Raw genomic sequence first — 25,472 nt, 5'->3', positions numbered from 1 at the left:
TAACAGGATAATTTTCTCGAGAAAACGAAACAATAGTCTAGTATATATTAGATCACTGCAGGAAACATCATTCAGTGTCGCAATGTCAGAGGAGCAGGACACGCGTCACATATCTCTTCAATCAAGGCCTGACACAGGCTGAAATAGCTTTATGCCTTGCTGTTACAGATAATGTATATACCGTAATTCCTCTAATAGTAACCGGGTCTCAAATACAAGCCGGGTCTCTATTAATGGCCGGGTGCGCTCTTGAGCTAAGCAATTATAAGCCGGCCTCCTAATACAAGCCGGGTTACTAATATACTGAGCTGCATACTGAGCTAGTTACTTGATTTCACTTTGAAAACGTTGAAATGACCAGTGACCACCTGTAATTGCACTGTTTACTATTTCATACAGTACTTGGTTTCAATAAATGAACCCAGTACATTTTACTGGGTTCAAACTGACACAAAATGTTGATTTATTCATTATGATCCGTTTGAAAATTTGAAATATAGGCCTCCCTCTTATACAGGCCTCCTCCTAATACAAGCCTGGTACCCGCTACAGTTGAAACAAATACAAGCCGGGGTTACTATTAGAGGAATTACGGTATACACATTAGTGTGCGTCATCTAAGAAGACGGTTAGCAAAGGCTTCAGCTTTACCGGCGGCGCAATCAAAGTGAGCTCTCAAAGAGCACCTGGCTACGGGAGGCTGCAACTCGAAACTGGCCCCCGTATGTCCAAACCCCTCCCAAAAAAAAACTCCCAAAAACAGTCATTGTTGACACCACCAACTCCAATGGCCGCATCATTGGAGAAATGAACAGTTTCGCAGAGTGGTGTAAGAACAATTTCCTGGACCTAAACCCCAGCAAAACAAAGGAACTGCTGGTGGACTTCAGGCGTGACCCCACAACTCCCCCAGCTCTCGAGATAAATGGCCAGAAAATAGAGCGCGTTGAGGAGTATAAATATCTTGGCACCACTATCGACCATAAGCTCACCTTCAAGACCAACACAGATAACATCCACTCTAAGTTCCAACAGCGACTGTTCTTCCTCAGGAAGATGAGGAAGCTTCAGGTGCGACCATCAATCCTGCAGGCTTTCTACAACTCGTTTGGGGAATCGATAATGTCCTTTAACACCACATCATGGTTTGGAGTGATGCGTGCCATCAATCGGAAACCTCTCGACAGGGTCGTTAAGATCAGCGGCAAGATAATTGGGAAGGACCAGGAACCACTCAGCAGCATCCACAATAAACGGACAGTTAAAAAGGCCTCCCAAATAGTTGTAGATAACACACACACCCTTCACACCCATTACAAACTAATGCCCTCAGGCCGTCGATACAGAGCTTCATCACTGAACAAAAGGGGCTTAGGTAGCTTCGTGCCAACCTCCATCAGACTGCTGAACACCTAGGTCTGGTGGAGGCCGGACTGCCCCCCCCCCCCCCCCCCCCCCAAGGACTTTGGACTACTTAAAATAGACTTTATATAGTGGTCTTTTTATTGTAGTTTTAACTATTTTTTTTATATATATATAGTGGTGAGTGTCTATGTATTGTGACTGTATGTTTGTCTTTCAACCACTGCACAAATGAAGTTCCGAAAGGAAAATAAAGTAATTTGAAGTTGAAATGTACAGTTTCCTCCCCATCGTATGTATATTTTCTGTTAGGATCTCTGTTTAACAGTACTGTATATTTGCATATCTTGTTGTATGTCACAAATGTAACAGTACTGTGTATACCTGTATGTAATGTATGTACCCCCCTGAAATAAATTAATCCGTTATCACGAGAAAACAAATTAAATTATCCCGTTATCACGAGAAAACGGACTTCGTTATGTCGAGATAACGAGATAAATTTATCCGTTATCACGAGAAAACAGACTTCGTTATGTCGAGATAACGAGATAAATTAATCCGTTATCATGAGAAAACGGACTTTGTTATGTCGTGATAACGAGAAAACAAATTAAATTAACTCGTTATCACGGGAAAACTGCAATTTTTTTTCAATTTTTTCTCCCATCCCAATTTAGCCGTGCCAATTCTCCCCTCCCCTGTCTTGATTGTTGCTCGCATGTGCCCCCCACTGGCCGGTTGTAGGGAGGATAGAAGCCCATCACATGTCCCCTCCGATACATGTGGAGGCAGCCAGTCACATCTTTTCACCTGCCAGCGCGGACTCTCATTGGCTCACACTGCCCCCGCCATTTTCCTGTCTCTGCTGTGCAGGCGCCCTGACCGACCTGTAGGAGTCGCTGTTTACAACGTTCAGATTACCACCCATCGACTTCCCTCCCGCTAACTCTGCCAATTGAGTTAGTATGACGGCCGGCCCAAGCCGGAGGCAACGCTGACAGCCGGATTCGATACCGGTGTCTCTTGCGTTGGTGACGAGCGCAGTGTCCGCTGCGCCACCCAACCGCATCTTACTATTTATATTATTATATTTTCTGCCTGTACTTCCCTCCCCTGTTCCCCATGCTGCTATGACACCTGAATTTCCCCAAGGGGATCATTAAAGCAACTTGACTTGACCCTAAGCTGCAGCAACAACACCATGATGGAGGGAGCTGTCCAGTGGAGAGTGGTGCTGAAATCCTCTGCTATAGGGGGGTGTAGTCTGACGCTCGTATAGGGATTTATCATTGGTAAAATGGATTATCGGCTATTGTAACAATTCTGCCTCATGATCATTGGAAAGCTTTCCATTTTTGCACAAAATGAGTTCCCTTCTATCACTAACATTATTGTTTAGGCATTTTTGGTTGAAATAAAATTCTGCGCTTTTTTTTTATGATTAATTGCGAATATTTTCATGTTGAGCTATAGATTGTGGATGAATACGCACAGAAAGGTACACCAGGCAAATGTCCATGCCTGCTGCGCCATTTGTCATAACCTTTGGCTACGTCTGCATCTCGAAATAAAGGCTGCAGGATCGACCACATCAAACTTTTATCAGGCACCTGAAAACACACCAGGATGCGTCTATTCGAATACCAACCAGTTCATGTTTCCGCGTTCGCGTTTTGCTAATCTGATTGGCCACTGCCATTTCTGGTGCGACCTGATTGGCCATGGACGTTTCTGGTCATGTGACATGTGCGCCCAATCGCGTGACGCACCCATTTCTGCCTCGAACAGCAGCAAACTACCTAACGCCTAGTTTATCACTGGTTAAGCTTAGGCGACTCTTTCGAAGTTGGTTAAGGTTAGAGTTTGGAATCAGGGCTGGCGTTCTATCACCCTGCTCTAAGACAAACTCTAACCTTAACCAACTTCGAAAGAGTGCCTAAGCTTAACCAGTGAAAGAACTTGCCGTCACACGATTGGTGCGACCAGAAACATCAGTGGCCAATCGGAGCGCAAAACGCGAACGCGGAAACATGAACCGGTTGGTATTCGAATTTAGGCCACCAGGATAGGTCAGTCACTTGGTGATATGAAAGTTAATGTTAGTGCCTATGTGTAGACTTGACTTGGACTTGTGACCAAAGACTTCAGACTTGACTTGGACTTGCAAAATTGTGTGTGTGTGTGTGTACATGAGTGCATGTTCGTGCATGGAGTTGATATACGCTGCTGTCTGTGTTTCGTCATTGGATTATCTGCACTGTACGGAAAAGAATTGCAACAAAACGGTAAATGTCTGGCATCAATGGTTGCCAAATACTTACTGTCAAATTACAGTAAAATCAAATACATTTACAGATTACAACCTTTATTTAATGCTTAATATTTTGATAAAAGGTCATTTACTGTATTTATATGGCATTTACACTTAAAGTAGAAAAACAAAAGTAATCTGTAAAATAATACAGTGTATTTCCTGTGAAAAAAAAACATACATTTTTTACAGTGTGGTTCTTTTATTCCCCATCAGTCAGACTGTGATACCTCTGGTTTTCTTTGTGCACGGTAGGGCATGAGGTAGGATGCAAGGTAGGGCATGAGGTAGGATGCAAGGTAGGGCATGAGGTAGCGCATGAGGTAGGATGCAAGGTAGGGCATGAGGTAGGATGCAAGGTAGGGCATGAGGTAGGATGCAAGGTAGGGCATGAGGTAGGGCATGAGGTAGGATGCAAGGTAGGGCATGAGGTAGGATGCAAGGTAGGGCATGAGGTAGGGCATGAGGTAGGATGCAAGGTAGGGCATGAGGTAGCGCATGAGGTAGGATGCAAGGTAGGGCATGAGGTAGGGCATGAGGTAGGATGCAAGGTAGGGCATGAGGCAGAGCATGAGGTAATATGCAAGGTAGGGCACAACCTAGTGCTTACCCTCAAAGAACTCCCACCACTGGTAACCACCCAACCAAGACCATTGGTTATGTCTCTAGAGAGGTCAGTGGCTTTAGAAGCGAACGTTTAAATAATTTAAACTTTGGGGCGGGGCACCTTACAGGATTTCACATCAGGTCGCGTCTCGTTCAGTCGCACAGCTGTTTAGGAAGGCTCAGCAATGGCAACCCATTGGAAACTGATCCGGTACAGTGCAGTTCTGTGCCGCACATCTGCTGTGAAAGCCTGGTTACAGTAGGTGTCCAGTGTCCACTAAGGCCCGGACCAGGGCTGCCCAAAGTAGGGCCTGCAGGCCCAATTCAGCCCTCCAAAACATTACTCTTGGCCCTCCAAAGGGTTCCACAGACTTATTAGATGTGTTTAATAAATGTAAGTCACATTTATTAAATGATCAATGTCCAGTGGCATTAGTCCGTGTTACACTTTGGCCGTCGACCCTCCGTGTCAGAAGGTCTGGGCACCGCTGGCCTGGCCTGTCTGGTCTGTGGAACTAGCTTGTTGCTGCTGTGGAACTAGCTTGTTGCTGCTGTGGAACTAGCTTGTTGCTGCTGTGGAACTAGCTTGTTGCTGCTGTGGAATTAACTTGTTGCTGCTGTGGAACTAGCTTGTTGCTGCTGTGGAATTAACTTGTTGCTGCTGTGGAACTAGCTTGTTGCTGCTGTGGAATTAGCTTGTTGCTGCTGTGGAACTAGCTTGTTGCTGCTGTGGAACTAGCTTGTTGCTGCTGTGAAACTAGCTTGTTGCTGCTGTGAAACTAGCTTGTTGCTGCTGTGAAACTAGCCTGTTGTTGCTGTGGAACTAGCTTGTTGCTGCTGGAGAACTAGCTTGTTGCTGCTGTGAAACTAGCTTGTTGCTGCTGGAGAACTAGCCTGTTGCTGCTGTGGAACTAGCTTGTTGCTGCTGTGGAACTAGCTTGTTGCTGCTGTGAAACTAGCTTGTTGCTGCTGTGGAACTAGCTTGTTGCTGCTGGGGAACTAGCCTGTTGCTGCTGTGGAACTAGCCTGTTGCTGCTGTGGAACTAGCCTGTTGCTGCTGTGGAACTAGCTTGTTGCTGCTGTGGGACTAGCTTGTTGCTGCTGTGGAACTAGCCTGTTGCTGCTGTGGAACTAGCCTGTTGCTGCTGTGGAACTAGCCTGTTGCTGCTGTGGAACTAGCTTGTTGCTGCTGTGGAACTAGCTTGTTGCTGCTGTGGAACTAGCTTGTTGCTGCTGTGGAACTAGCTTGTTGCTGTTGTGGAACTAGCCTGTTGCTGCTGGGGCACTAGCTTGTTGCTGCTGTGTCATGTCTGCCTGCTGGAGCACACACAGCAGCTGGCTCAAGGTCAGGGCTGTGGACTCATTTGACGTTGACGGTGTACAATTTAGAAATACTGAAGCACCTCACACACAGTGTTGGCCTCATACTGCAACATGCTGGCCGGATGAACACTTTCACACACAACTTGAGCAAATCAACCGGTGTGTCTGTTTCGGAGCATAGAGACAGCCTGCTAACTCCGGATTCCTATGCAGGCAATAGTGCTGCCAAGTCATAGCAGAATCCAAAGTGCTGGAGGACGATGGTTTTGTGTTTGTGAAATAGGTTTGCATGTTGCGGAGCCACCTTTCTTGGATGGATGGTTTAACATAGCTGGCAGAGCCTTGGGAAAAGGTTAGAAGAAGGCGTTACCAGGTTAGACACATGTTTTATGGTCCTTATGTAGCTGTGTCCTTAGCTCTGACTTGTGTGTGCAGGATGCGTTGTCTGATTTTCAGACATAAACAATAAATATGTCGACATTATCTTATAGATCAGATATTGATGGCCATACGCTGTCAAAAGTCAGAAGGGGAATTTACGGCATTTTGAGCAGGGCTCTAGTCTAACATTTCCACTAGTGCAGTGGTTCTCATACCTTTTCTGCCAGGCCCCCCTTTGGCAGAGCAAATCCTTTGGGCTCCCCCTTGCCCCCAACAAAATAGTCATGAAATGGGCTACGTTTACATTTATTTAAATATTAATAAATCAATATTTAAATGAATCAATATAATGAGCTTTCAAATTGTGCAACGACTTAACAATAACATTTTACATCAGTAACAACCAAAAACTGAGGGGGGGGGGGATATTTACATTTGCAATCCCTTTGCTAGAACAATAACATACATAACAATACAGTTCAATAGACACTTTGTGATAAAAAAATAAATTAAATAGAGAGAAATGAATCTCGCCAAGAGCGAGATGAGCTTTGTCGTATTTTCTTGACTTGGTTTTTGGTTTATTGGCGTCACCGTCACATTTGTTTATTTCCGAAGCATCGCCTGTCTTCCTTTTTGTCCCTGTCAAATATATATATGCATTCTGTTCACCTACTGACACGGACACACAGTGGGCTGAGCTGAACTAACCCATTCATTGAGAGCGGGGGAACCTGACCGCGGCGCGATGTGTTCATCGTTGTGCGCCACGAGAAACACACCGACGTTAAAACAGTAGTTCAGCACGTTGGTACCGTGCGCCCTGACACTGGCACTGACGCATCTAACTTTCTCAGTAGGTGGCACCAACACAAGATTTGGTAGCTATTTTCCTATTTGCTATGCTGTAGCTTATTCAGGACCTTAATTCAGCTTTAGACTGCGAGTGTGGACTAATCGCATATGGTGACGCAACTGTGATTTGATAACACCGGATCTGGTTTCTTGACTTAAATTGAATCGTTGCATAAGTCTTCACTCGGATCAAAGTGTCAAAGTCATTGAACACCTGTATAGCTTTTAAAGTACGTGGTAATCAGTGGAGAAATGTGCCTGTGGCTGTTTGGATAGATCAGGTTTAGACAGTCACAGTATCTACAGTAGAAGATACAATGTGTGTTAACTTAAAGCCCTCAGAAGAATTTAATGATATAGCTAATAAATATCATGAGTAGTCACGGCCACGGTCCCTACGATCCACGGACACTGGTCGGCTCTCCATCCCCCGAACCAGACTGCGGACCTTCGGGGACAGAGCTTTCAGTGTGGCAGCTCCCACCCTCTGGAACTCCCTCCCCGCAGAACTCCGCACCGCCCCAACTCTGGACTCATTAAAAAAACTGCTCAAAACCCACCTCTTCAACTTGGCCTTTAACCCCTAATCTCTCACTTTATATATATGTATATGTTGTGTCTGTCCACTGTCTGTTACTTTGTTATCCCCCCCCCCCCCCTATGTAAAGCGACCTTGGGTCCCTTGAAAGGCGCTATATAAAATGAGGTTATTATTATTATTATTATTATTATTATTATTATTATTATTATTATTATTATTATTATTATTATTATTATATACTCGCACAAAAAAAATTGCCACAAAAGAAAGATTTTATAAAAAGGAGAGAAACGTACTTTCTTCTCTTCCATCTGGAGCTGTATCATCTCATGCTAAGCTAATGGGGCATTCACATTATGGTTGAGGAAGCTACAAAATTGCCTGGCCAGCTTTTTAGCACCTTTGGTAGTAATCAGTTTCACCGCTGGAACTCCAAACAGTGGCAGCTGCCTGCTGCCAAGCTACATGTTGCTGTTGTTGTAGAAGTGTTTGCTGTTGTTAGGTAGATGTCAGAATACATAGATTCTTTCATGATTTGTTGATGCTTCAAAGTGTCATTGCAGCATAAACTAACCTCCACTGTAGCACTCAACACTTTGATGAATATTGTTACTCAGCTGATAGAGTTGTGCCCTTCCTGATGACTTGTCGTATAGAACTTGTAAGTCGCTTTAGATAAAAGTCAGCTAAATGACTAAATGTAAACGCAGCCGTTGTTGGTCAGTTTTGCTGTCTGTTTGCTTGATTGGGCGACATGTACAGTATGTCATATTTGAGTAAAGGGGAGGATTTGTTCACAGCCTCACATCACAGCCTCACATCACAGCTTCACATCACAGCCTCACATCACAGCTTCACATCACAGCTTCACATCACAGCTTCATATCACAGCCTCACATCACAGCTTCACATCACAGCTTCACATCACAGCTTCACATCACAACCTCACATCACAGCCTCACATCACAGCCTCACATCACAGCTTCACATCACAGCTTCACACCACAGCTTCATATCACAGCTTCACTTCACAGCTTCACATCACAGCTTCATATCACAGCTTCACTTCACAGCTTCACATCACAGCTTCACATCAGCCTCACATCACAGCTTCACATCACAGCATCACATCACAGCTTCATATCACAGCTTCACTTCACAGCTTCACATCACAGCTTCACATCACAGCTTCATATCACAGCTTCACTTCACAGCTTCACATCACAGCTTCATATCACAGCTTCACTTCACAGCTTCACATCACAGCTTCACATCAGCCTCACATCACAGCTTCACATCACAGCTTCACATCACAGCATCACACCACAGCTTCATATCACAGCTTCACATCACAGCTTCACATCACAGCATCACACCACAGCTTCATATCACAGCTTCACTTCACAGCATCACACCACAGCTTCATATCACAGCTTCACTTCACAGCTTCACATCACAGCTTCATATCACAGCTTCACTTCACAGCTTCACATCACAGCTTCATATCACAGCTTCACTTCACAGCTTCACATCACAGCTTCACATCACAGCTTCATATCAGCCTCGCATCACAGTTTCACATCAGCCTGACATCACAGCCTCACATCACAGCTTCACATCACAGCTTCACATCACAGCTTCATATCACAGCTTCACTTCACAGTTTCATATCACAGCTTCACTTCACAGCTTCACATCACAGCTTCACATCACAGCTTCACATCACAGCTTCACATTAGCCTCACATCACAGCCTCACATCACAGCCTCAATCAGTTGTTTTCTCCAGCCCTCCCTCCCCCATTCCGTCTCTCCTGCCCTCTCTCCCACTTGTCCCACATCAATCCTGCCCAATGGAAGGAAAGTGGAGGGTGTGATAAAGGCAAGCCATAACACCTCACCCCTTTCTCTCTGTCTCTCCCCAATATCTCTCCATCCAAAGTCCCTGCACCCTGGGCGTGTACCCTACCCCATCTATCGTTCCCTCTTTTTCTCTACCAACTCCATTCCCTCTCTTTCTCTTCCTCCCTTCACTTTCTCTTTCTCCTCATCTCTGTCATATCATCTCTCTCTCCCCTCTCTCTCCTTTTCTCTCTCATCTCTCCCTTCTACACACCATCTCTCCCTCTCTCTCTCTCTCTCTTTAATGATAATAATAATAATAATAAATTGGATTTGACGAGAGAAGTGCCTTTCTCAGACTCAAGGACACTGTACAAAGAGAGAGAAGCTATATAAAAGAAAGGGTAAAAAAAAATATGAATATATATGTATAGTAACAACAGGAAAAAATAAGATAAAAAAGGAAGCAAGGTGCTGTCCAATTGGGCGAAACGGTAACAAGAAGATTAACAAAACAAAAACAACAGGATCAGTGGCTTAAAAGAAAAGAGTCAGGGGGTGGGCTACTTGGGAGCAGGGCCGTGTTGCGTGAAGGCAAGTGTGAACAGGTTTCTAGTTTCTTTAATAGTTGTCATACAGAAGTACAGAATACTTTTGTACAAAATGCTTCTTACTGTTGCGCTCCAGAGACTGTGCATGACAAGATAAGTATGAAATAAAAACATAGTAAAAATTAGAAGTAAAAAAAGAGGTCACAGTGTTCAGTTTTGACATATGTACAATGTTCGTAGACGTAGTTACCATACAATATACAATACTGTGCAGTGTACTAATATACAATACAATATAGTGCAAGGCATAAATGGACGAGGTGCAGTTTAGGTACAATTCACAGTAGGTGTACGAGTTGTAGTGCAAATCCTTTATCAATAAATATAAAGTGTAAGTGTGTTTGTGTGATCTAAAGTGTGGAGAGTGGGTGCTGCAGTGTGTTGTTTGTTTGAGTGAGTGTGTGCGTGTGGGTGTGTGTGCTGTGTGCATTTGATGGTTGTTGCATAGTGATTATTGTTCGTTTAGCGATTATTTTCGTTTAGCAGCCTGATGGCCTGGGGATAGAAGCTCCTTCTGAGTCTTTCTGTGCTCGCCATAAGACTCCGGTATCGCTTGCCTGACGGCAGCAGGTGGGTTTTTAGGTGGGTTTTGAAGAGGTTGATGGTGTCAGAGCCTCGGGTGGAGGGGGAGAGAGGGAGTTCCACAGCCTGGGGGCAGCTACAGCGAAAGCTCGGTCTCCCAGTGTGGAACGCCTGGTGCGGGGGATGGTGAGGAGGTCGGAGTTGGAGGAGCGGAGGCCTCGTGCTGGAGTGTAGGGGTGGAGTAGGTTGGTCAGGTAGGAAGGGGCCAACCCGTGCAGGGATTTGTAGGTGAGGAGGAGGATCTTGTAGGGGATTCGGTAGTTGATGGGGAGTTTTTGCAGGGTGGGGGTGATGTGCTGCCAGGGTTTGGTGCGTGTGAGGACCCTCGCAGCTGAGTTTTGGACGTACTGTAAGCGATCCAGAACCTTCTTGGAAGCACCAAGAAGGATTCCGTTACAGTAGTCGAGGCGGGAAGTGATGAAGGCATAAATGAGTGTTTCTGCTGAGGTGTCGGAGAGTGAGGGGCGGAGGCGGGAAATGGTTCCGAGGTGGAAAAAGGCGCACCTGGTGACAGACTTGACGTGAGGGTGAAATGAGAGGGTTGAGTCCAGTATTACGCCCAGGTTCCTTACCTCCGTGGAGGGGCAGATGGAGTAGCCATCCACGGAGAGAACAAGGCGGTCGATCTTTTGGAGGAGGGCTGGGGAGGCTACAACTATTAATTCGGTCTTCTTGCTGTTGAGTTGAAGGAAGTTGGTGGTCATCCATGTTTTTATGTCCTGGAGGCAGGCAGTGAGGGAGGGGGGAGGGAGGGGAGCAGAGGGTTTGGTGTGGACGTAAAGCTGCGTAGGGTGGAAGTGGAGGCCATGTTTCCTTATGATATCACAGAGTGGGAGGAGGTAGATCATGAAAAGGAGCGGACCTACGTAGCACCGAACCCTGGGGAACACCCTGTTTCATCTATCTCCCCCCTTCTACACACCATCTCTCTATCTGTCTTTCTATCTCACTAACTTTCTTCCTCCTGTCTACATACCATCTCTCTCTCTATCTCACTATATCTCTCTAACTCCCCTCATCTCTCTCTCCCCCTTCCACACACCGTCTTTCTCTTGCAAACCTTCTCTCTCACTCATATCCCTCCCTTTCACACTCAATCTCTCCCCTGCTATAACTATCTATCTCTCTCTCTCCCTCCCCTGCTATAACTTTCTCTTTCTCTCTCTCCCTCCCCTGCTATACTTAACTACCCCCCCCCCCCCCCCCCCTCCATCGGTTGTTCTACGGTATATGCTGCAGGCATATCGAGTACCACTGAATCATTCAGTAGACTAGGGGTCGTGGTGTCGGCCCTGGGATAGCAGCACTGTTGTTGGCTGCTGAAGCATGTGTTACATATTGATGGTAGCACAAGTTCCTTTGTCTGCTTCACAAGCAGAAATTACCCCAAAAGTATCCGTCCAAAACCCAAAAGTTGTGGCCGCCGGAGGAGGGAATGGTGGTTGAAAAGAAAGCTTCAATCACACTTAACCCCTCACTGCTCCTGATGAGCAGGTTGGCACCTTGCCTTCGGGTGTGTGAATGACTGTGAGGCGTGAGTTGTAAAGCGCTGTTGGATAAAAGCACTCTATAAATGCAGTCCATTTAACATTCAATCTCACGGTCTAAATTCTTACCGGCTCACTTCTCTCTCCTCTCCCTGCCTGGCCCCTCTCTGTCTCTCTCTAGTTTGCTTTGGCTTGTGCTAACTAGCAAGTCCTGCATTTCCTACTCCTGTAGTGCTTTAGGTCAGCCAGCTAGACTAGACTCGTTCTTACATATCGTTGAATAAAGCCTACCAGTTCCATAATGTTACTGCCCACTGAGGCATAGATGTTATGTTGTAATCTGTTCGGTTTTGGAGGGGCTGTATACACAATATTATGTATTGGACAATTATGTTCGCCCTCAAGTGCAGAGTGATGCACCTTGGGTACCTTTTCCAGGATTTCTCGAGACATAATGATTGCCTTCTCAACAAAAGGAATCAACGTCACACACTCTGTTGGAGGCCGTCACTCTAGTGGAACGGTTTAGATTATTTTGAAAGAAAAAGATGAAACCTTGCTCACGAGGTGAGTTGAGTATAAATATAGCCTGGTGAAAAAGCGAAAGAATAATGAATGAATGAATTTATTTCTGTATTTTTTTTTATTATTATTTTACAACGCATTGTAATATAACTTAAAAAAAAAAACGAAAACAAATAAATTACCGAAAAGGTGTAAGCTGAAGCCGAGGCTTATAATTGCCTACCCTTTTTACATTACATAATTTACACACAAAAAATACAAAAAAATAACATAATTCAGTATATGTTTTAGCATTTAGCAAAGGTTACAAACGTTTCATAGTTGTATGTACAAAACGTATACACACATTTATTCATGTTTTTTTTTATTTTTGTTTTTATACTTTTACATTTTTAATGTTTTTATTTTTATTTTTTATTTTTTCCTTTGTCACTATTTGAATACAGTTATGTTATAGATCAAATATAATTAGGATAATAATGAGGTTTTATATTTATGTATCACCTTATATTTAAAACCTTAAATATGGAAACGTTTACTCCCTAGAGCACTCATGTAGATGTTTCTCCATGTGCTAACACCATGCTGCCACTATTGTTCTGTTGTCCGCCAGTTGTTGTTCAGTTCAGTTGTTGCTCTGTATGTATGTCCTGCCTTTTTAATAATGTTCCTTTGTGTTTTATTTTTATTTATTTGATTTTATCCCCCATCCCCTTTCCCCTAGGGGGCTTTTTACCCCCAAATAGGCCGTTATTGAAAATAAGAACTTGTTCTTAATTAACCTGCCTATTCAAATAAAGGTTTGATGATGATGATGATGAGTAATTTCTTAAAAGTACAGTATGTAGCGAACTACACATTTTTACTTCTTTGTCAAAGTTATTCCATAGTGTTGCCCCTTTAACACTTTCAGTGCCGGCCATTAGACGCAGCCCTCTGTAGCGACGCCACCGCTAGATAGGGATCCGTCACCTTGTTTGTAGAGCTATAACTGTATTCTATTATTATAGCTATGGATACAATACTATGGCCCATTTGACATCACCTATCTATCGTTCAATATGTGAAAAAGAATAAATGTTTCCATCCATACGTTCCCATGTTATACCGTGGTGAATATAAGTATGGTTTTAGAGCGGTGCCTTTTTGTTCTGGGTAATTATTCAACACGACTGAAAAGGAACACTAACTTGTCTTTGTAATGCCTCCATTTCCCTTCGACCTGAATGTGAATCATTACATTCCTCCCTGAAGACTACCTGACCCGAAGCACCCACGTCGTGTTTAGCAAACATTGACGGAAGGTCTTTTTGAGTCCATTATAGATTTATTTATTCATTTATTTTTTGGACTTAATTTATCCACTGGGCTGGAGAGCAGGTGGGTGGTATATCAGGGATACGCCAGCAGTTCTAACACTTGCCAGGCGAAGCAAACACTACTCATTATCTGCAACGCAGCTCCTGTTCAAAGAATTCAATCATGTTTTTCTCTCTCTCTCTCTTAAACACCCGGAGTGTGAGTTATCTGATTGTGCCACCAAATTCGTCTTAATTTTAAAAGTAATCTGTGGAGACACACATGCATGGCGCATTGCATTGCAGGATCAAGCTAAAATTGACGTCAAATCGCCCTTACCTGTGGCTGGGAGTATCCCAAAAATAATATGCCAATTGTTTGATCGCCATCTGGTATATCCAATGTCCATTTCGTCTACGGCATAATCCACAACAACATATGGATCGGAGATATTTGATGCGCTTCGATGGAACCGGCAGAACGGCTGCCCTTGCCCCACAAGGAAACATGAAACCGGAGACCTGGGGCCTTCCCACAGAGAAAGATACAAGGGTAGAAAGGGTGCTCGATACCGCCATCTAGCGTGATGCGGCCGGTATTGCACTTTTACATTCTCATGAGGATTCCTCATGTTAACCCTGAGTCCGTGTGCCTGTAATGAATAGAAATATCGAATAAAATAAATAACAATCAAATAACGAGTGTACTCGTTGTTGGCGTTCAACGATTGGCGCCCAATAACGAGTATACTCGTCGTTGGCAGTGAATGAGTTAACGGAGCATTTATTGTGTCCCGTAATCATCTCACACGTGTTCTGAATTTTTTTACATTTAATGTGACGTCATTATGATGTATATTATTCCATTAAGTCATAAATAAATCTCAGTAAAATGATAAAAGTGAAAAAGATTAAGGTGTTGGTTAGTGATTAACATTTTCATTTGAATCTTTTCACAGAGTTCCCAAGGGAATCTGTTTATAATGTTGAATTTGCCCGGTCAAATGTTAACCTGCTGCTGGTAGATCTACTGTAGTTGGAGATGGAGATGATGAAATCAATGACTTGTCTTAGTCTGTTTCTAAGTATATGTTGATCTAGAACATGTACCTTTTAGCTTTTTAAAGATACTGGATGGACAGTATTATTCATTAACAGTATTAACAGTATATTAACTTGATCCATTCATAGAGCGTCAAGTGATTAAGTTTGTACTGTAGATGATTTTGTTGAAAGACATTTGAAGATTGTGTTGTACTTGGTTATGTGTCTAAGAACTAATGACAAAGTGGTTGATATTATTGAAAATAACTGATACTGAAAATATCTTTTGTTAATGGTTTATTCATTGTAATAAGGGATAGGACCTGATAAGCATCTTGCTTCTTCCTATTCCTTTTCAGACAAGAGACTGTTTCATTTTATTATTTAATTTAATTATCTTTGTATTTTAATATATTATAAAATTATAAAATATTGTTATATTTTGATTATTTTATATTGTTCTAAATTAACCATTTGTTCATAGTTATCTTCGAAGGAATAACAGCCCAAATAACCTATTTATTGATGACTTGCATCCCAAGTGATTGCTGTAGCCCGGGACATTAAAATAATCTATTCAACAAAAAGCTGAACTGAACATGGATATCGACAAGTACAGGTCATTAAAATTACTTATTTGTCATCTAATGGCAGAAAGGTAATGAAAGTAATAGATCATGAATAACCATGGACTTAGGTATTGTCACACTGGACCATACTGTATATACACTGTACAAATATAGTCCCCATATAGTTATATGCACCACAAGCAATACAAACATACTAATGTGTAATGATAGTTAATAGTTAAGAGTTGAATGACAATGGATCCAACTGGAGGCTCTAACTCTTCCCTAATAACCCTTTAATAGATATTAACTCTCTTCCTCTGTCCCTCGTTTCTTCTGTCCCTCGTCCACAGATACATGGCTCCAGAGGTCCTGGACGACTCGATAAACATGAAACACTTTGAGTCCTTCAAGAGGGCCGACATCTACGCCATGGGCCTGGTCTTCTGGGAGATAGCCAGCCGCTGCTCCATGGGAGGTGAGGGAAGGATGGATGGAAGGATGGATGGATGAAGGGAAGGAGGGAAAGATGGATGTTGTTAAAGGTCCCGTTAAATGTCAGTTTGTACGTTTTGGGTGTGGGGTAGCCAGGGAAGGGAATTTGGTTTATGCTACAGCTACACCCACCAAAACAACAGAGGAAAATAAATGCTACAAATTTGATTTGGACTAGAGGAGAAATGGAGAGCAGGTGGCAAGCAGAGGCCTGCTCACTACTACACAGCCTGTGTGTGTGTGTGTGTGCGCGCTCTGTATTTCCATATGTCCTTCATAATGAAGATTGTTAACTCTGGAGTTGTGTTATTCTTCACCTATAATCGTGCTTGACAATCCATCCACTGTCTCCTACTTATACAGGAGAGAAGCAGGGAGAGCAGTCGGAGACTGGCTCGCTGCACGCTCTCAGGAATACCTCAGGACACTTCACCGAAAGACAATGCCGATTTGTTTTGCACATAATCTCACACAAGGCTCTAAACTGTTTTGCACACATCAATTTAGTTTGACAGTTATTGAGAGTAAATGAGCGTGCATGCACACACACACACATGCAGTGTTTCCCATTAATTACCTAGACTGTGGTGGGCTAATTGGTCCCACCACAGTTTTATAATTAACAAAAAAAATGTATTAATAAAAAAAATTAAAATAAAAAAATTATATAAAGTTTGCCAATAGGGATGTATCAGTAGTATTGGCAGTGGTAGTAGTCATAATAGTAATCCAGTATATTCTTCTAAAAAATAAACCAGTTCAACACAGGTAACCACTTTTGCTTCATTTCTTTGATGGCTCAAATGTATGCTCTAGTCGATTTTGTGTTTTGAGCACAAAGTTCATCATAGATCTAGCCTCTTTATTTTGCTCTCAAAGTGCACCAGATTGATGCATTTAACTTTAAATGCATGCCCCCGGACCCCCCTAGAGGGGCCGAGGTTTACCCACCACAGTCTCACAAAATCCTGTGGGAAACACTGCACATGCATGCATGCACATACACACACACACAGACTCAAACTCATTAACTCTCTAACTGTCAAACTAAATGAATGTGTGCAAAACAGTTTAGAGCCTTGGGATATGTGTGAGATTATGTGCAAAATAAGAAATTGGCTTTTCTTTTTTGGTGAAGTGCCTTTTTAATGCTACTCAGCATGATCTGGCTATAACATGTCATCCTATAACACAACATTTTGTTTACAATTTCATAAGAAATGTAAATGTAGGTAAAATTACATTGTTTTGCATATGTTATGCCTTTTATTATTTTATTTTGCAATAACATCAAATGGTATCCTTTGTTTTTAGGGTTAGGGTTAGATTGGTCTGATTGCTTTGTTCGTGCTGCTTATCGACACATATATACAGAGCAGAATAGAGGCCTTGCAGAGAATGTTTGTGTCGTTTCCTCTCTTCCAGGATAGCTGCCTGTAACCAGTGGTAACCACTTTCAATAGAAAATGCCTACTTTCTGTGCAGCGGTAGAGTAGGTAAAACACTGGAAAATAATGATATTACTATTCCATTGTTGTCTTGTTTACAAGCTCCAGTAATAAGACACCAAATTATTATGTTTTTGTTTATATATTTCTCATATATCAACACATAGCAACCATTGTTTAGCACAGGGGTCAGCAACCTTTACTATCAAAAGAGCCACTTTTCCCCCCTCCCACAAAATAAAATGCTCAGGGAGCCGCACAACCTATTTACCCTTCAAATGAAGATAACACAGTGTATAACATTTTATATATCCCCAAGCATACCCCACATTTAGCATAAAACGCCTGACAATTGCATACCAAGTAATTTGCGATTTATTATACTTTATACTTATAGCACACAGTTTGTTGCATTAATGGAATTATAAAGCAACAAAAAGAAAGATTTTGACTTTTTATTGCTGTTTTTACCTGTTATAACAAAGGAAAACCTCAAACTCTTATGAAGAGGAGAAAAAATACTCGCTGTGTAGACCTATTTTTAAATAAAACACAGAAGAGGAAACAAAACACTGGTGTCTGTAGACCGACTTTGAAATAAAACCCTGAACTATTCAGGTATATTTGAGTCCTTCCCTTATTTGTGGAACATTTATAAAATAAAAAGTAGTCTACTTTGAAAAAAGACTACCATGTGTAGACCTACTTTGAAATAAAACACAGAAAAGGAGACAAAACACTGGTGTCTGTAGACCTACTTTGAAATAAAACCCTGAACTATGCAGCTCTATTTCAGTCCTTCCCTTATTTGTGGAAAATCTATAAAATAAAAAGTAAATTTTTCATTGTTCGCAAATTTCGCACCACATATCAGGCATACAGGTAAGCCTGCATTGTTAGTCGTGAAAGCAAATTAATCTGTCCACGCTGAATTAAACCCTCTATTTTCCTCAGACTTTCCTTTTTTTGGATTTATCCATGGTTAGCTTACTGGGGGGTCGGAAACTCAAGATTAGCCACTTGCAGACGGCAGGGAGAGGCACGGGGTGTGACGTACTGTATATTTTAGTTGATGAAATATTTTTGTTGATGAAATATTTTTTCATTTCAGTGTCACAGTATGACATCGATCTCCAAAATAAGAGAACAAAAAAGAAATAAAATTAAAAAAGTTAAAAAATAAAAAAAAATTGGGCCAGGGAGCCGCAGCTGATTGGTTGCCAACCCCTGGTTTAGCACATAACAACCGTTGTCTCTTCCATTTCCGTGTGCAAAAACAATGGTGGCTATGTTACAGGCAGCCATGTTGGAAGACAGAGAATTACACACACATTCCGTACAAGGCATCTAATGTCTCAGTGTTTTTATTCACAGCATGAAAATCAGATATTGTATAAAAATGGTTGCATAAAAGCAATAGAACACACACATATATACATACACATACATACATACACATATATATATATATATATATTAGAGCTGGGCCGTTAACGGCGTTAACGTGCTGCGTTAACGTGATACTAGTATCGCGCGATAATATAATTGATGCAGTTAATCTAAAAAAAAAATCTATTTTTTTTTTTTTTTTTTTTTTTAGGCATTTTAATCTAGATTAAATCCAGGATTGCAGATAGATTAATCTAGATTAAAAAAATGTATCTATGCCCACCTCTAATATATATGTAACGGATGGTATCGTGAAGCACAGTCAAGAAGGGCTGGGGTGAGTAGCGGTGCTATGGGTTAAACTCACTCTCACATCCTCAAAGACAGATAGACACGTTGCAAAGTAGTGGATTCACCTCTTGGTATAGCGGTCTGTGTTGCTGCCTGCGGTGTGGGAGACCGGGGTTCGACTCCCACTCGGGGCATCGAAGTTTGAGGTGATGTTGTCACAACCGTTACATATATATATATATATATATATATATATATTAAACTAAATAAGACTCGTGCACATCTAGTTGGACCCCGACTGGAGGTGCAGGTCAGCGCAAGAGAGATATATAAAACTAAAAGGAGAATACCTTCAAAAGAAGGGACCGCACACTCCTCAGGACTGGTTTTTGCTTTTTTATTGCACAACGCGTTTCGCTATCTGCTTCCTCAGGTGCTATAAAAAAGCAAAAACCAGTCCTGAGGAGTGTGCGGTCCCTTCTTTCTTTTGAAGGTATTCTCCTTTTAGTTTTATATATATATATTTATATTTATATATATATATAAAAATATCACCTAAATAACTCCAATTGCTTACTATCACTACCCCCCCCCCCCCCCCCCCCCAACAGTGTGCTAATAATATCCCATCTTTTCTTGTCAGGCATCCATGAGGACTACCAGCTGCCGTACTATGACCTGGTCCAATCGGATCCCTCTGTGGAGGAGATGAGGAGGGTGGTTTGTGAGCAGAAGCTGCGGCCCAACATTCCAAACCGCTGGCAGAGCTGTGAGGTATCAGAGACAATACCAGGAATTGTTTTTGTGATTAAAATGACTACATGTTTAAACACTGGCTGCTCCACTGCTAGTCGACTATCTCACTGAAACCAACATCCCCATAGTAGCCTTTTTTATGTTTAATTATTATATATATATATACATTTTTTTACTTGACCTCACTGTATGTATATAATGACCTATTATGATGTCTAGGATAATCACAGCCTCATGAAACTTTACAACCTCAAACTACAGACCTAGGGCATTCTGTGAATATATGGCTTCTCTAGGTTTATTGACCATAAGGGGACATTTTCTGAGCAATTTCCAGAACAGAAGTGCTTGCCATCTAATCGGCAATCGGGTGTAGACTATCACGTGCCTCCTCCGATACATACAGTCACCAGCCACTTCTTTTCACCAGCGAGGAGTTTCACTGGGAGAGCGTAATGCACGTGGAGGTTAGCGCTATCTCCCCCAGACCCCCGCCCTGCTGAACAGGCACACCGATCATCCACTAGGAGTCGCTATTACATACAATGACCAGAACTCTCATCGGCTTCCCAACCGCAAACACTGCCAATTGTGTTCTTAGGAACGACTGACCAAGCCAGAGGTACTGCTGCCGGGAATTTAAACTGGGTCTCTGCGATCGTGAGCGACTCAAGCGAGTGCTTAGACCTTTACACTACCCAGCCGCACCTGTCTTTGATACCAAATCACAGCATGCATTTTCTATGGTGTCGACCAGCCAGCTGGTTAGAGGGCTTTGCACATGATCACCCAAGTTTCAATTTCTCAATACTCCATTTCTCTGCGGACCTCTCCTAGCAGCCCGAGGTGTGGCCAGCAATAGTGAAATGTAAACAAAGTGCAGTGCCAAGCGGGTGTCTCGCCTAAAGGTCGCTGCTTGACGGCATTATCAGATGCCCGAGTTCAGAATGTTGGACCCAAAGCCCTGATTTCCTACTTAACCGATGATCTGTGAAGTCCTTTCTCAGCACAATCCATGCTGTTCTTCATTTAATTTAATCTCAAATCTTTATTTATACAGGTAAAATCTCATTGAGACACATTGAGTCTCATTTGCAAGAGCGACCTGATCCACCAAACAAACACAACAAATGCATAAAACAAGTTCCAGACAAATACAAGACAAGTAACTCAACTAAAAATCTTAAGAGAGGCAAAAATCTAGATACATTTAATTAAGAGCAAGAACAAGAACAGGCCTCTCAATATTGCGTATAAGAAGTTTAAAATCCGGAGTTTAAAAGTTCTGGAGCCTCCGTTCCTTTTGCAATAAGTTCCACGTAGATGGGGCAGAATAGGAAAAGGCTGTTTTTCCGAGTTCTGTGCAGGCCCCTCTCATGTACAACAAGATCCAACAACTAACAAGGAAGAGGAAAAAAACAACCCAAGGTGTCAGAGACAAAGAAGGAAAACTGCTCCTTGACGAGAAGGAAATAATCAATAGATGGGCAGAGTATGTGGAAACACTATACAAAGACCAGAACAGAACATCAGACACAGGAATTAGTCTAGAAGAGATAGAAAAAGTCCAGATCACGAAAAAAGAAATTGAAGAGGCTGTGAAGTCACTGGCCATGGACAAATCGCCCGGCGAGGATGAGATCCCTGCTGAACTGATTAAGAACTCTGGTGACGGATGCATCGAGCTCCTTGTGAAACTGGTAAACAACATCTATAACTCAGGAAATATTCCAAATGATTTCCTAAAATCAATGTTCATTCCGATCCCAAATACCGGAAGAGCCACAGAATGCAACAATTACAGGACTATCAGTTTGATATCTCATGCATCAAAAGTACTCCTGAAAATCATCAAGAACAGAATAGAACCCATAATTGAATCAGCTCTCGGATAGCCAAATGGGTTGCCGCAAAGGAAAAAGAACAAGAGATGCAATCTGCCAACTCAGAATCATTGGTGAAAAATCGATAGACCAACAGAAAAAGCTGTATATCATCGATTTCACGAAGGCCTTCGACAGTTGAACATACAACATTGATGAGAACAATGGAAGAATTCAAAATACCAGTTTCTGACCGAAGAATAATTGCCAACTTATACTGGAGGCAGAAGGCTAATGTTGGAATAGGAAAGGAGAAATCAAGAGACTTCCGGTGGAGAAGGGTGTAAGACAAGGATGCATCTTGTCCCCTGTACTTGGCCAAGAGAACATCACCAATATAAGATAGGCGGATGACACTGCTATAGTCTGTAACTGTCAAGAAGATCTACAGGACATGATGAATAAGCTGAATGTTGAATGCAAAAACTATGGAATGTCGCTAAACACAAAGAAAACTAAAGTAATGATCATTGAAAAAACACCAGGAACTGTTTGTAAAATACAGGTGGATGGAGAAAAATTTGAACAAGTGAAGGAGTACATGTACCTTGGAAGCTGGATCAGTGAAGGTGGAAGAGCTAACATGGACATTAAGAGAAGAACCGGAATTGCAAAGGGCGCATTCTGGAACCATAAAGAATTATTGAGAAGAAACATAAGTTGGAAAACGAAGACCAGGATTTTGGAAACGTATGTTATGTCAGTCTTTTCATATGGAGCAGAAGCATGGATGCTGAATGAAGAGGCAAAGAGGATGATAGACTCTTTTGAAATGTGGACGCTGAGGAAGATGCTGAAGATAACATGGAAGGATAAGATCAAGAATGAGGAGGTACTGAGAAGAGCCGATATGCAAGGAGGACAGCTGCTGGAGAGGTTGAAAAAGAGAAAGATGGAGTTGTGCGGGCACGTTCTGAGAGGATCCAGCGGGGAGATGTTCCAGAAGGTGGTGATGGGGAAGGTGGATGGAAAGAGAGGAAGTGGAAGACCAAGAAGAGGCTGGGTAGACGACGTCTGTGATTGGAGCGGAGTGAGAGGCGGAGTCACGGAGTTGGAGAGAAGAAGTGGGGACAGAATGGGTTGGAGAGTGATAGGCAACCTTCGGAACGAAGAAGCCACCTAATGATGATGAAATGGTACAGAGAGAGTTAAAAGATCCTGTGACCGCAGGCCAAAACGACTCTGTTTCTGCACCACGAGGGATGACAGGTAAGAGGGGAACAGACCGAGGAGAGATTTATAGATAAAGCAGCACCAGTGGAGAGTCCTACGCAAGTGTAGAGACGTCCAACCAAGAAGTGAGTGAGGAGGATACCCGCAGGCTAGTTAGCCACAAAACCAATGTAAAGTAATTGGACCACACTTCAGTCGGTACAATCCCTGCGCAATTAAACACTCACGCCTACTCCACAGTGCGCCCAACACAAAGCAGTGTGCTTTCCAAGTGGCCTCATTAACTTGACATTAGTTTAGTGGCTAATTAAGGAAGCACTGGGTATCCAGTATGAACCACAGCCTGGATTACCTTTCCAAAATGAACCCCTTATGAACCCCCCTCTGTCATTCTGGAGCTGAGCGACGATGAGGCTCTACTGTGGTCGGTGTGACCCGGCCTTTGTGTCAGTCTCAGTAACACTGTGGTGTTATCTATCCGAGCCTGACTGATCTGTGTTGCCACAAGAACACACACACACACACACACACACACACACACACACACACACACACTGACACACAGATGCTCCCCAGAGAGGAAGCAATAGCTCCAGCCTGAGGGAGAGAAAGTGTGTGTCTTCTCCTGCGGTGTCGGGTTTCAGCTCCACCCTAACCGCAGCACATCACACACACACGCACACACACATTACACACATGCACACACACATGCACACATCACACACACACACACAAACACACACGCACACACATGCACACTCATAAACACGTACAATTTACAGCAGTACAGTTGTAGTATACCCATTCCTGACATACATCGATGCGAGCGGCAATGCGGCACGGTAAAATAAATAGCCTCCAGTATATTCAATGAAGCTGTCCAGATTGTCAAGTCAAGTGTTTCCTTTATTAATCCCCTTGGGGGGGACATGCAGGTGTCATAGCGGCCTGGGGGAGGGGAGGTGCAGGCAGGGAAGGCAATACATGACCGGCGTGCGACAGCAAACTGACGCAACGTTTCTGGCCTCGAAAGTCGATCACGCTGGTTCTATTTTTTAGCTGATGTAGCCACAGCCTGCCTCCAAATGGTTGGCTATTGGTGGAAAACCAGACTTCTGTGTTTTGTGTTTATTGATACAAGCTCTTCTGTCCAAGGCAAATTAACCTGTGTACTGCAGTTTAGTCTAGTGGTCATATAGCAACATGCTGGTTAGTGAGTAAGTGAGATAAACATAATATTGCTAATTCAATCACAAGACAAATAACAACATACATTTGTGTGTGTGTGTGTGTGTGTAGGTACAGTTGTAATAATTAATTATAAGATTAACAGACATTATGAGTACATGTGTGAATACCGGTTATGTGTCCAAGCTTTGCTAAATAATAATTAATAATAATAATAATAATAATAATAATAATAATAATAATAATAATAATAATAATAATAATAATAATAATAATAATAATAATAATAATAATAATAATAATAATAATAATAATAATAATAATAATAATAATAATAATAATAATAATAAAACAGCATGAAATAATTCTGTATTCTGTCAATGTTGTTTACCTTGGTACATTATCTCAATGTTCTTTACCTTGGTACATTTTCCTTACTTTGGTAGATTTTGTTTAGCTTGGTAGATTATCCTTACCTTGGTACATTATCTTTACCTTGGTTGATATCTTTACCTTGGTAGATTATCCTTACCTTGGTACATTATCTTTACCTTGGTAGATTATCTTTACCTTGGTAGATTATCTTTACCTTAGTACATTATCTTTACCTTAGTACATTATCTTTACCTTGGTACATTATCTTTACCTTAGTACATTATCGTTACCTTAGTACATTATCTTTACCTTAGTACATTATCTTTACCTTGGCACATTATCTTTACCATTGATACATTCCTTCTCTTCCCACTATTGCAGAGTAGTGCTGTTGAAAACCTTTTCTAACTTGGCTTATATCTTAAAGGAAAACTCCAACATTTTGGGAAATTAGCTTATTTGCCATCTACCCTGGAGTTAGACAAGAAGATGCCTACCTTTTTCTTCTCTGTGCATGCAGTAGGAGTAGGAAGACGTTGGGAACTAGGCTAATGGAGGAACCTACTTCCAGTGACTGACGCTAAGCTAGGCTAACGGTGCGCGTCTTCTACTCCTACTGCATGCACAGAGAAGAAAAAAGGTATGTATCTTCTTGTCTAACTCCAGGGTAGATTGCAAATAAGCTAATTTCCTTTAAATGTATGCCCCTAATGTAAAAATGGCCTTTTCCTGTATTTTGCAGTTCAGAGATTCCCTATTGAAAAAAGCCATTCAATATTTGTTCTCCACCCTGGAGGAATGTGGGTTCAGTTCAAATGTTGTTACCTGAATTAAGCTTCTATATATATAGTAGATGGGCAATACTGCCCACACGCGTATGCTTTATGCCCATGATGCTCTGGTCTTCATAACTGAACCACAACACTCCCTTCCTGTACTTTTGAAAACTATTAACCAGTTTTCGGAGAAAACTATTAACCAATTGTCTAAGCTATCTAGGTATAAAATAAATTGGGCCAAATCAGAAGCACTTTCTCTAAACCCCTATTGTCCTAGGACCATGATCCATCCAACCTGGAGACTTTAAATGGCTGCAGTCCGGTGTCAAATAGGTATTACTTTCCCCCACTGTTGC

The 25,472-nt window shown here is 42.2% G+C and overlaps 1 protein-coding gene across 1 annotated transcript in view; it reads left to right on the top strand.

The window, feature by feature from the left end:
• The window catches only part of tgfbr1b (transforming growth factor, beta receptor 1 b), a 148,428-nt gene that overhangs the window by 106,392 nt on the left and 16,564 nt on the right, over positions 1 to 25,472 (top strand). Inside the window, exons 7-8 of the mRNA XM_084326295.1 lie at positions 15,693 to 15,817; positions 19,606 to 19,736. Coding sequence (XP_084182421.1) covers positions 15,693 to 15,817; positions 19,606 to 19,736 — 256 coding nt within the window. The remainder of the gene's footprint in view (positions 1 to 15,692; positions 15,818 to 19,605; positions 19,737 to 25,472) is intronic.

The sequence above is a fragment of the Notolepis coatsorum genome, assembly GCF_963971535.1.
Source record: "Notolepis coatsorum genome assembly, chromosome: 12".
Classification (NCBI taxonomy): Eukaryota; Metazoa; Chordata; class Actinopteri; order Aulopiformes; family Paralepididae; genus Notolepis; species Notolepis coatsorum.
The sequence above is the reverse complement of the archived record's forward strand: the minus strand, read 5'-3'. Positions and strand labels throughout refer to the sequence as shown.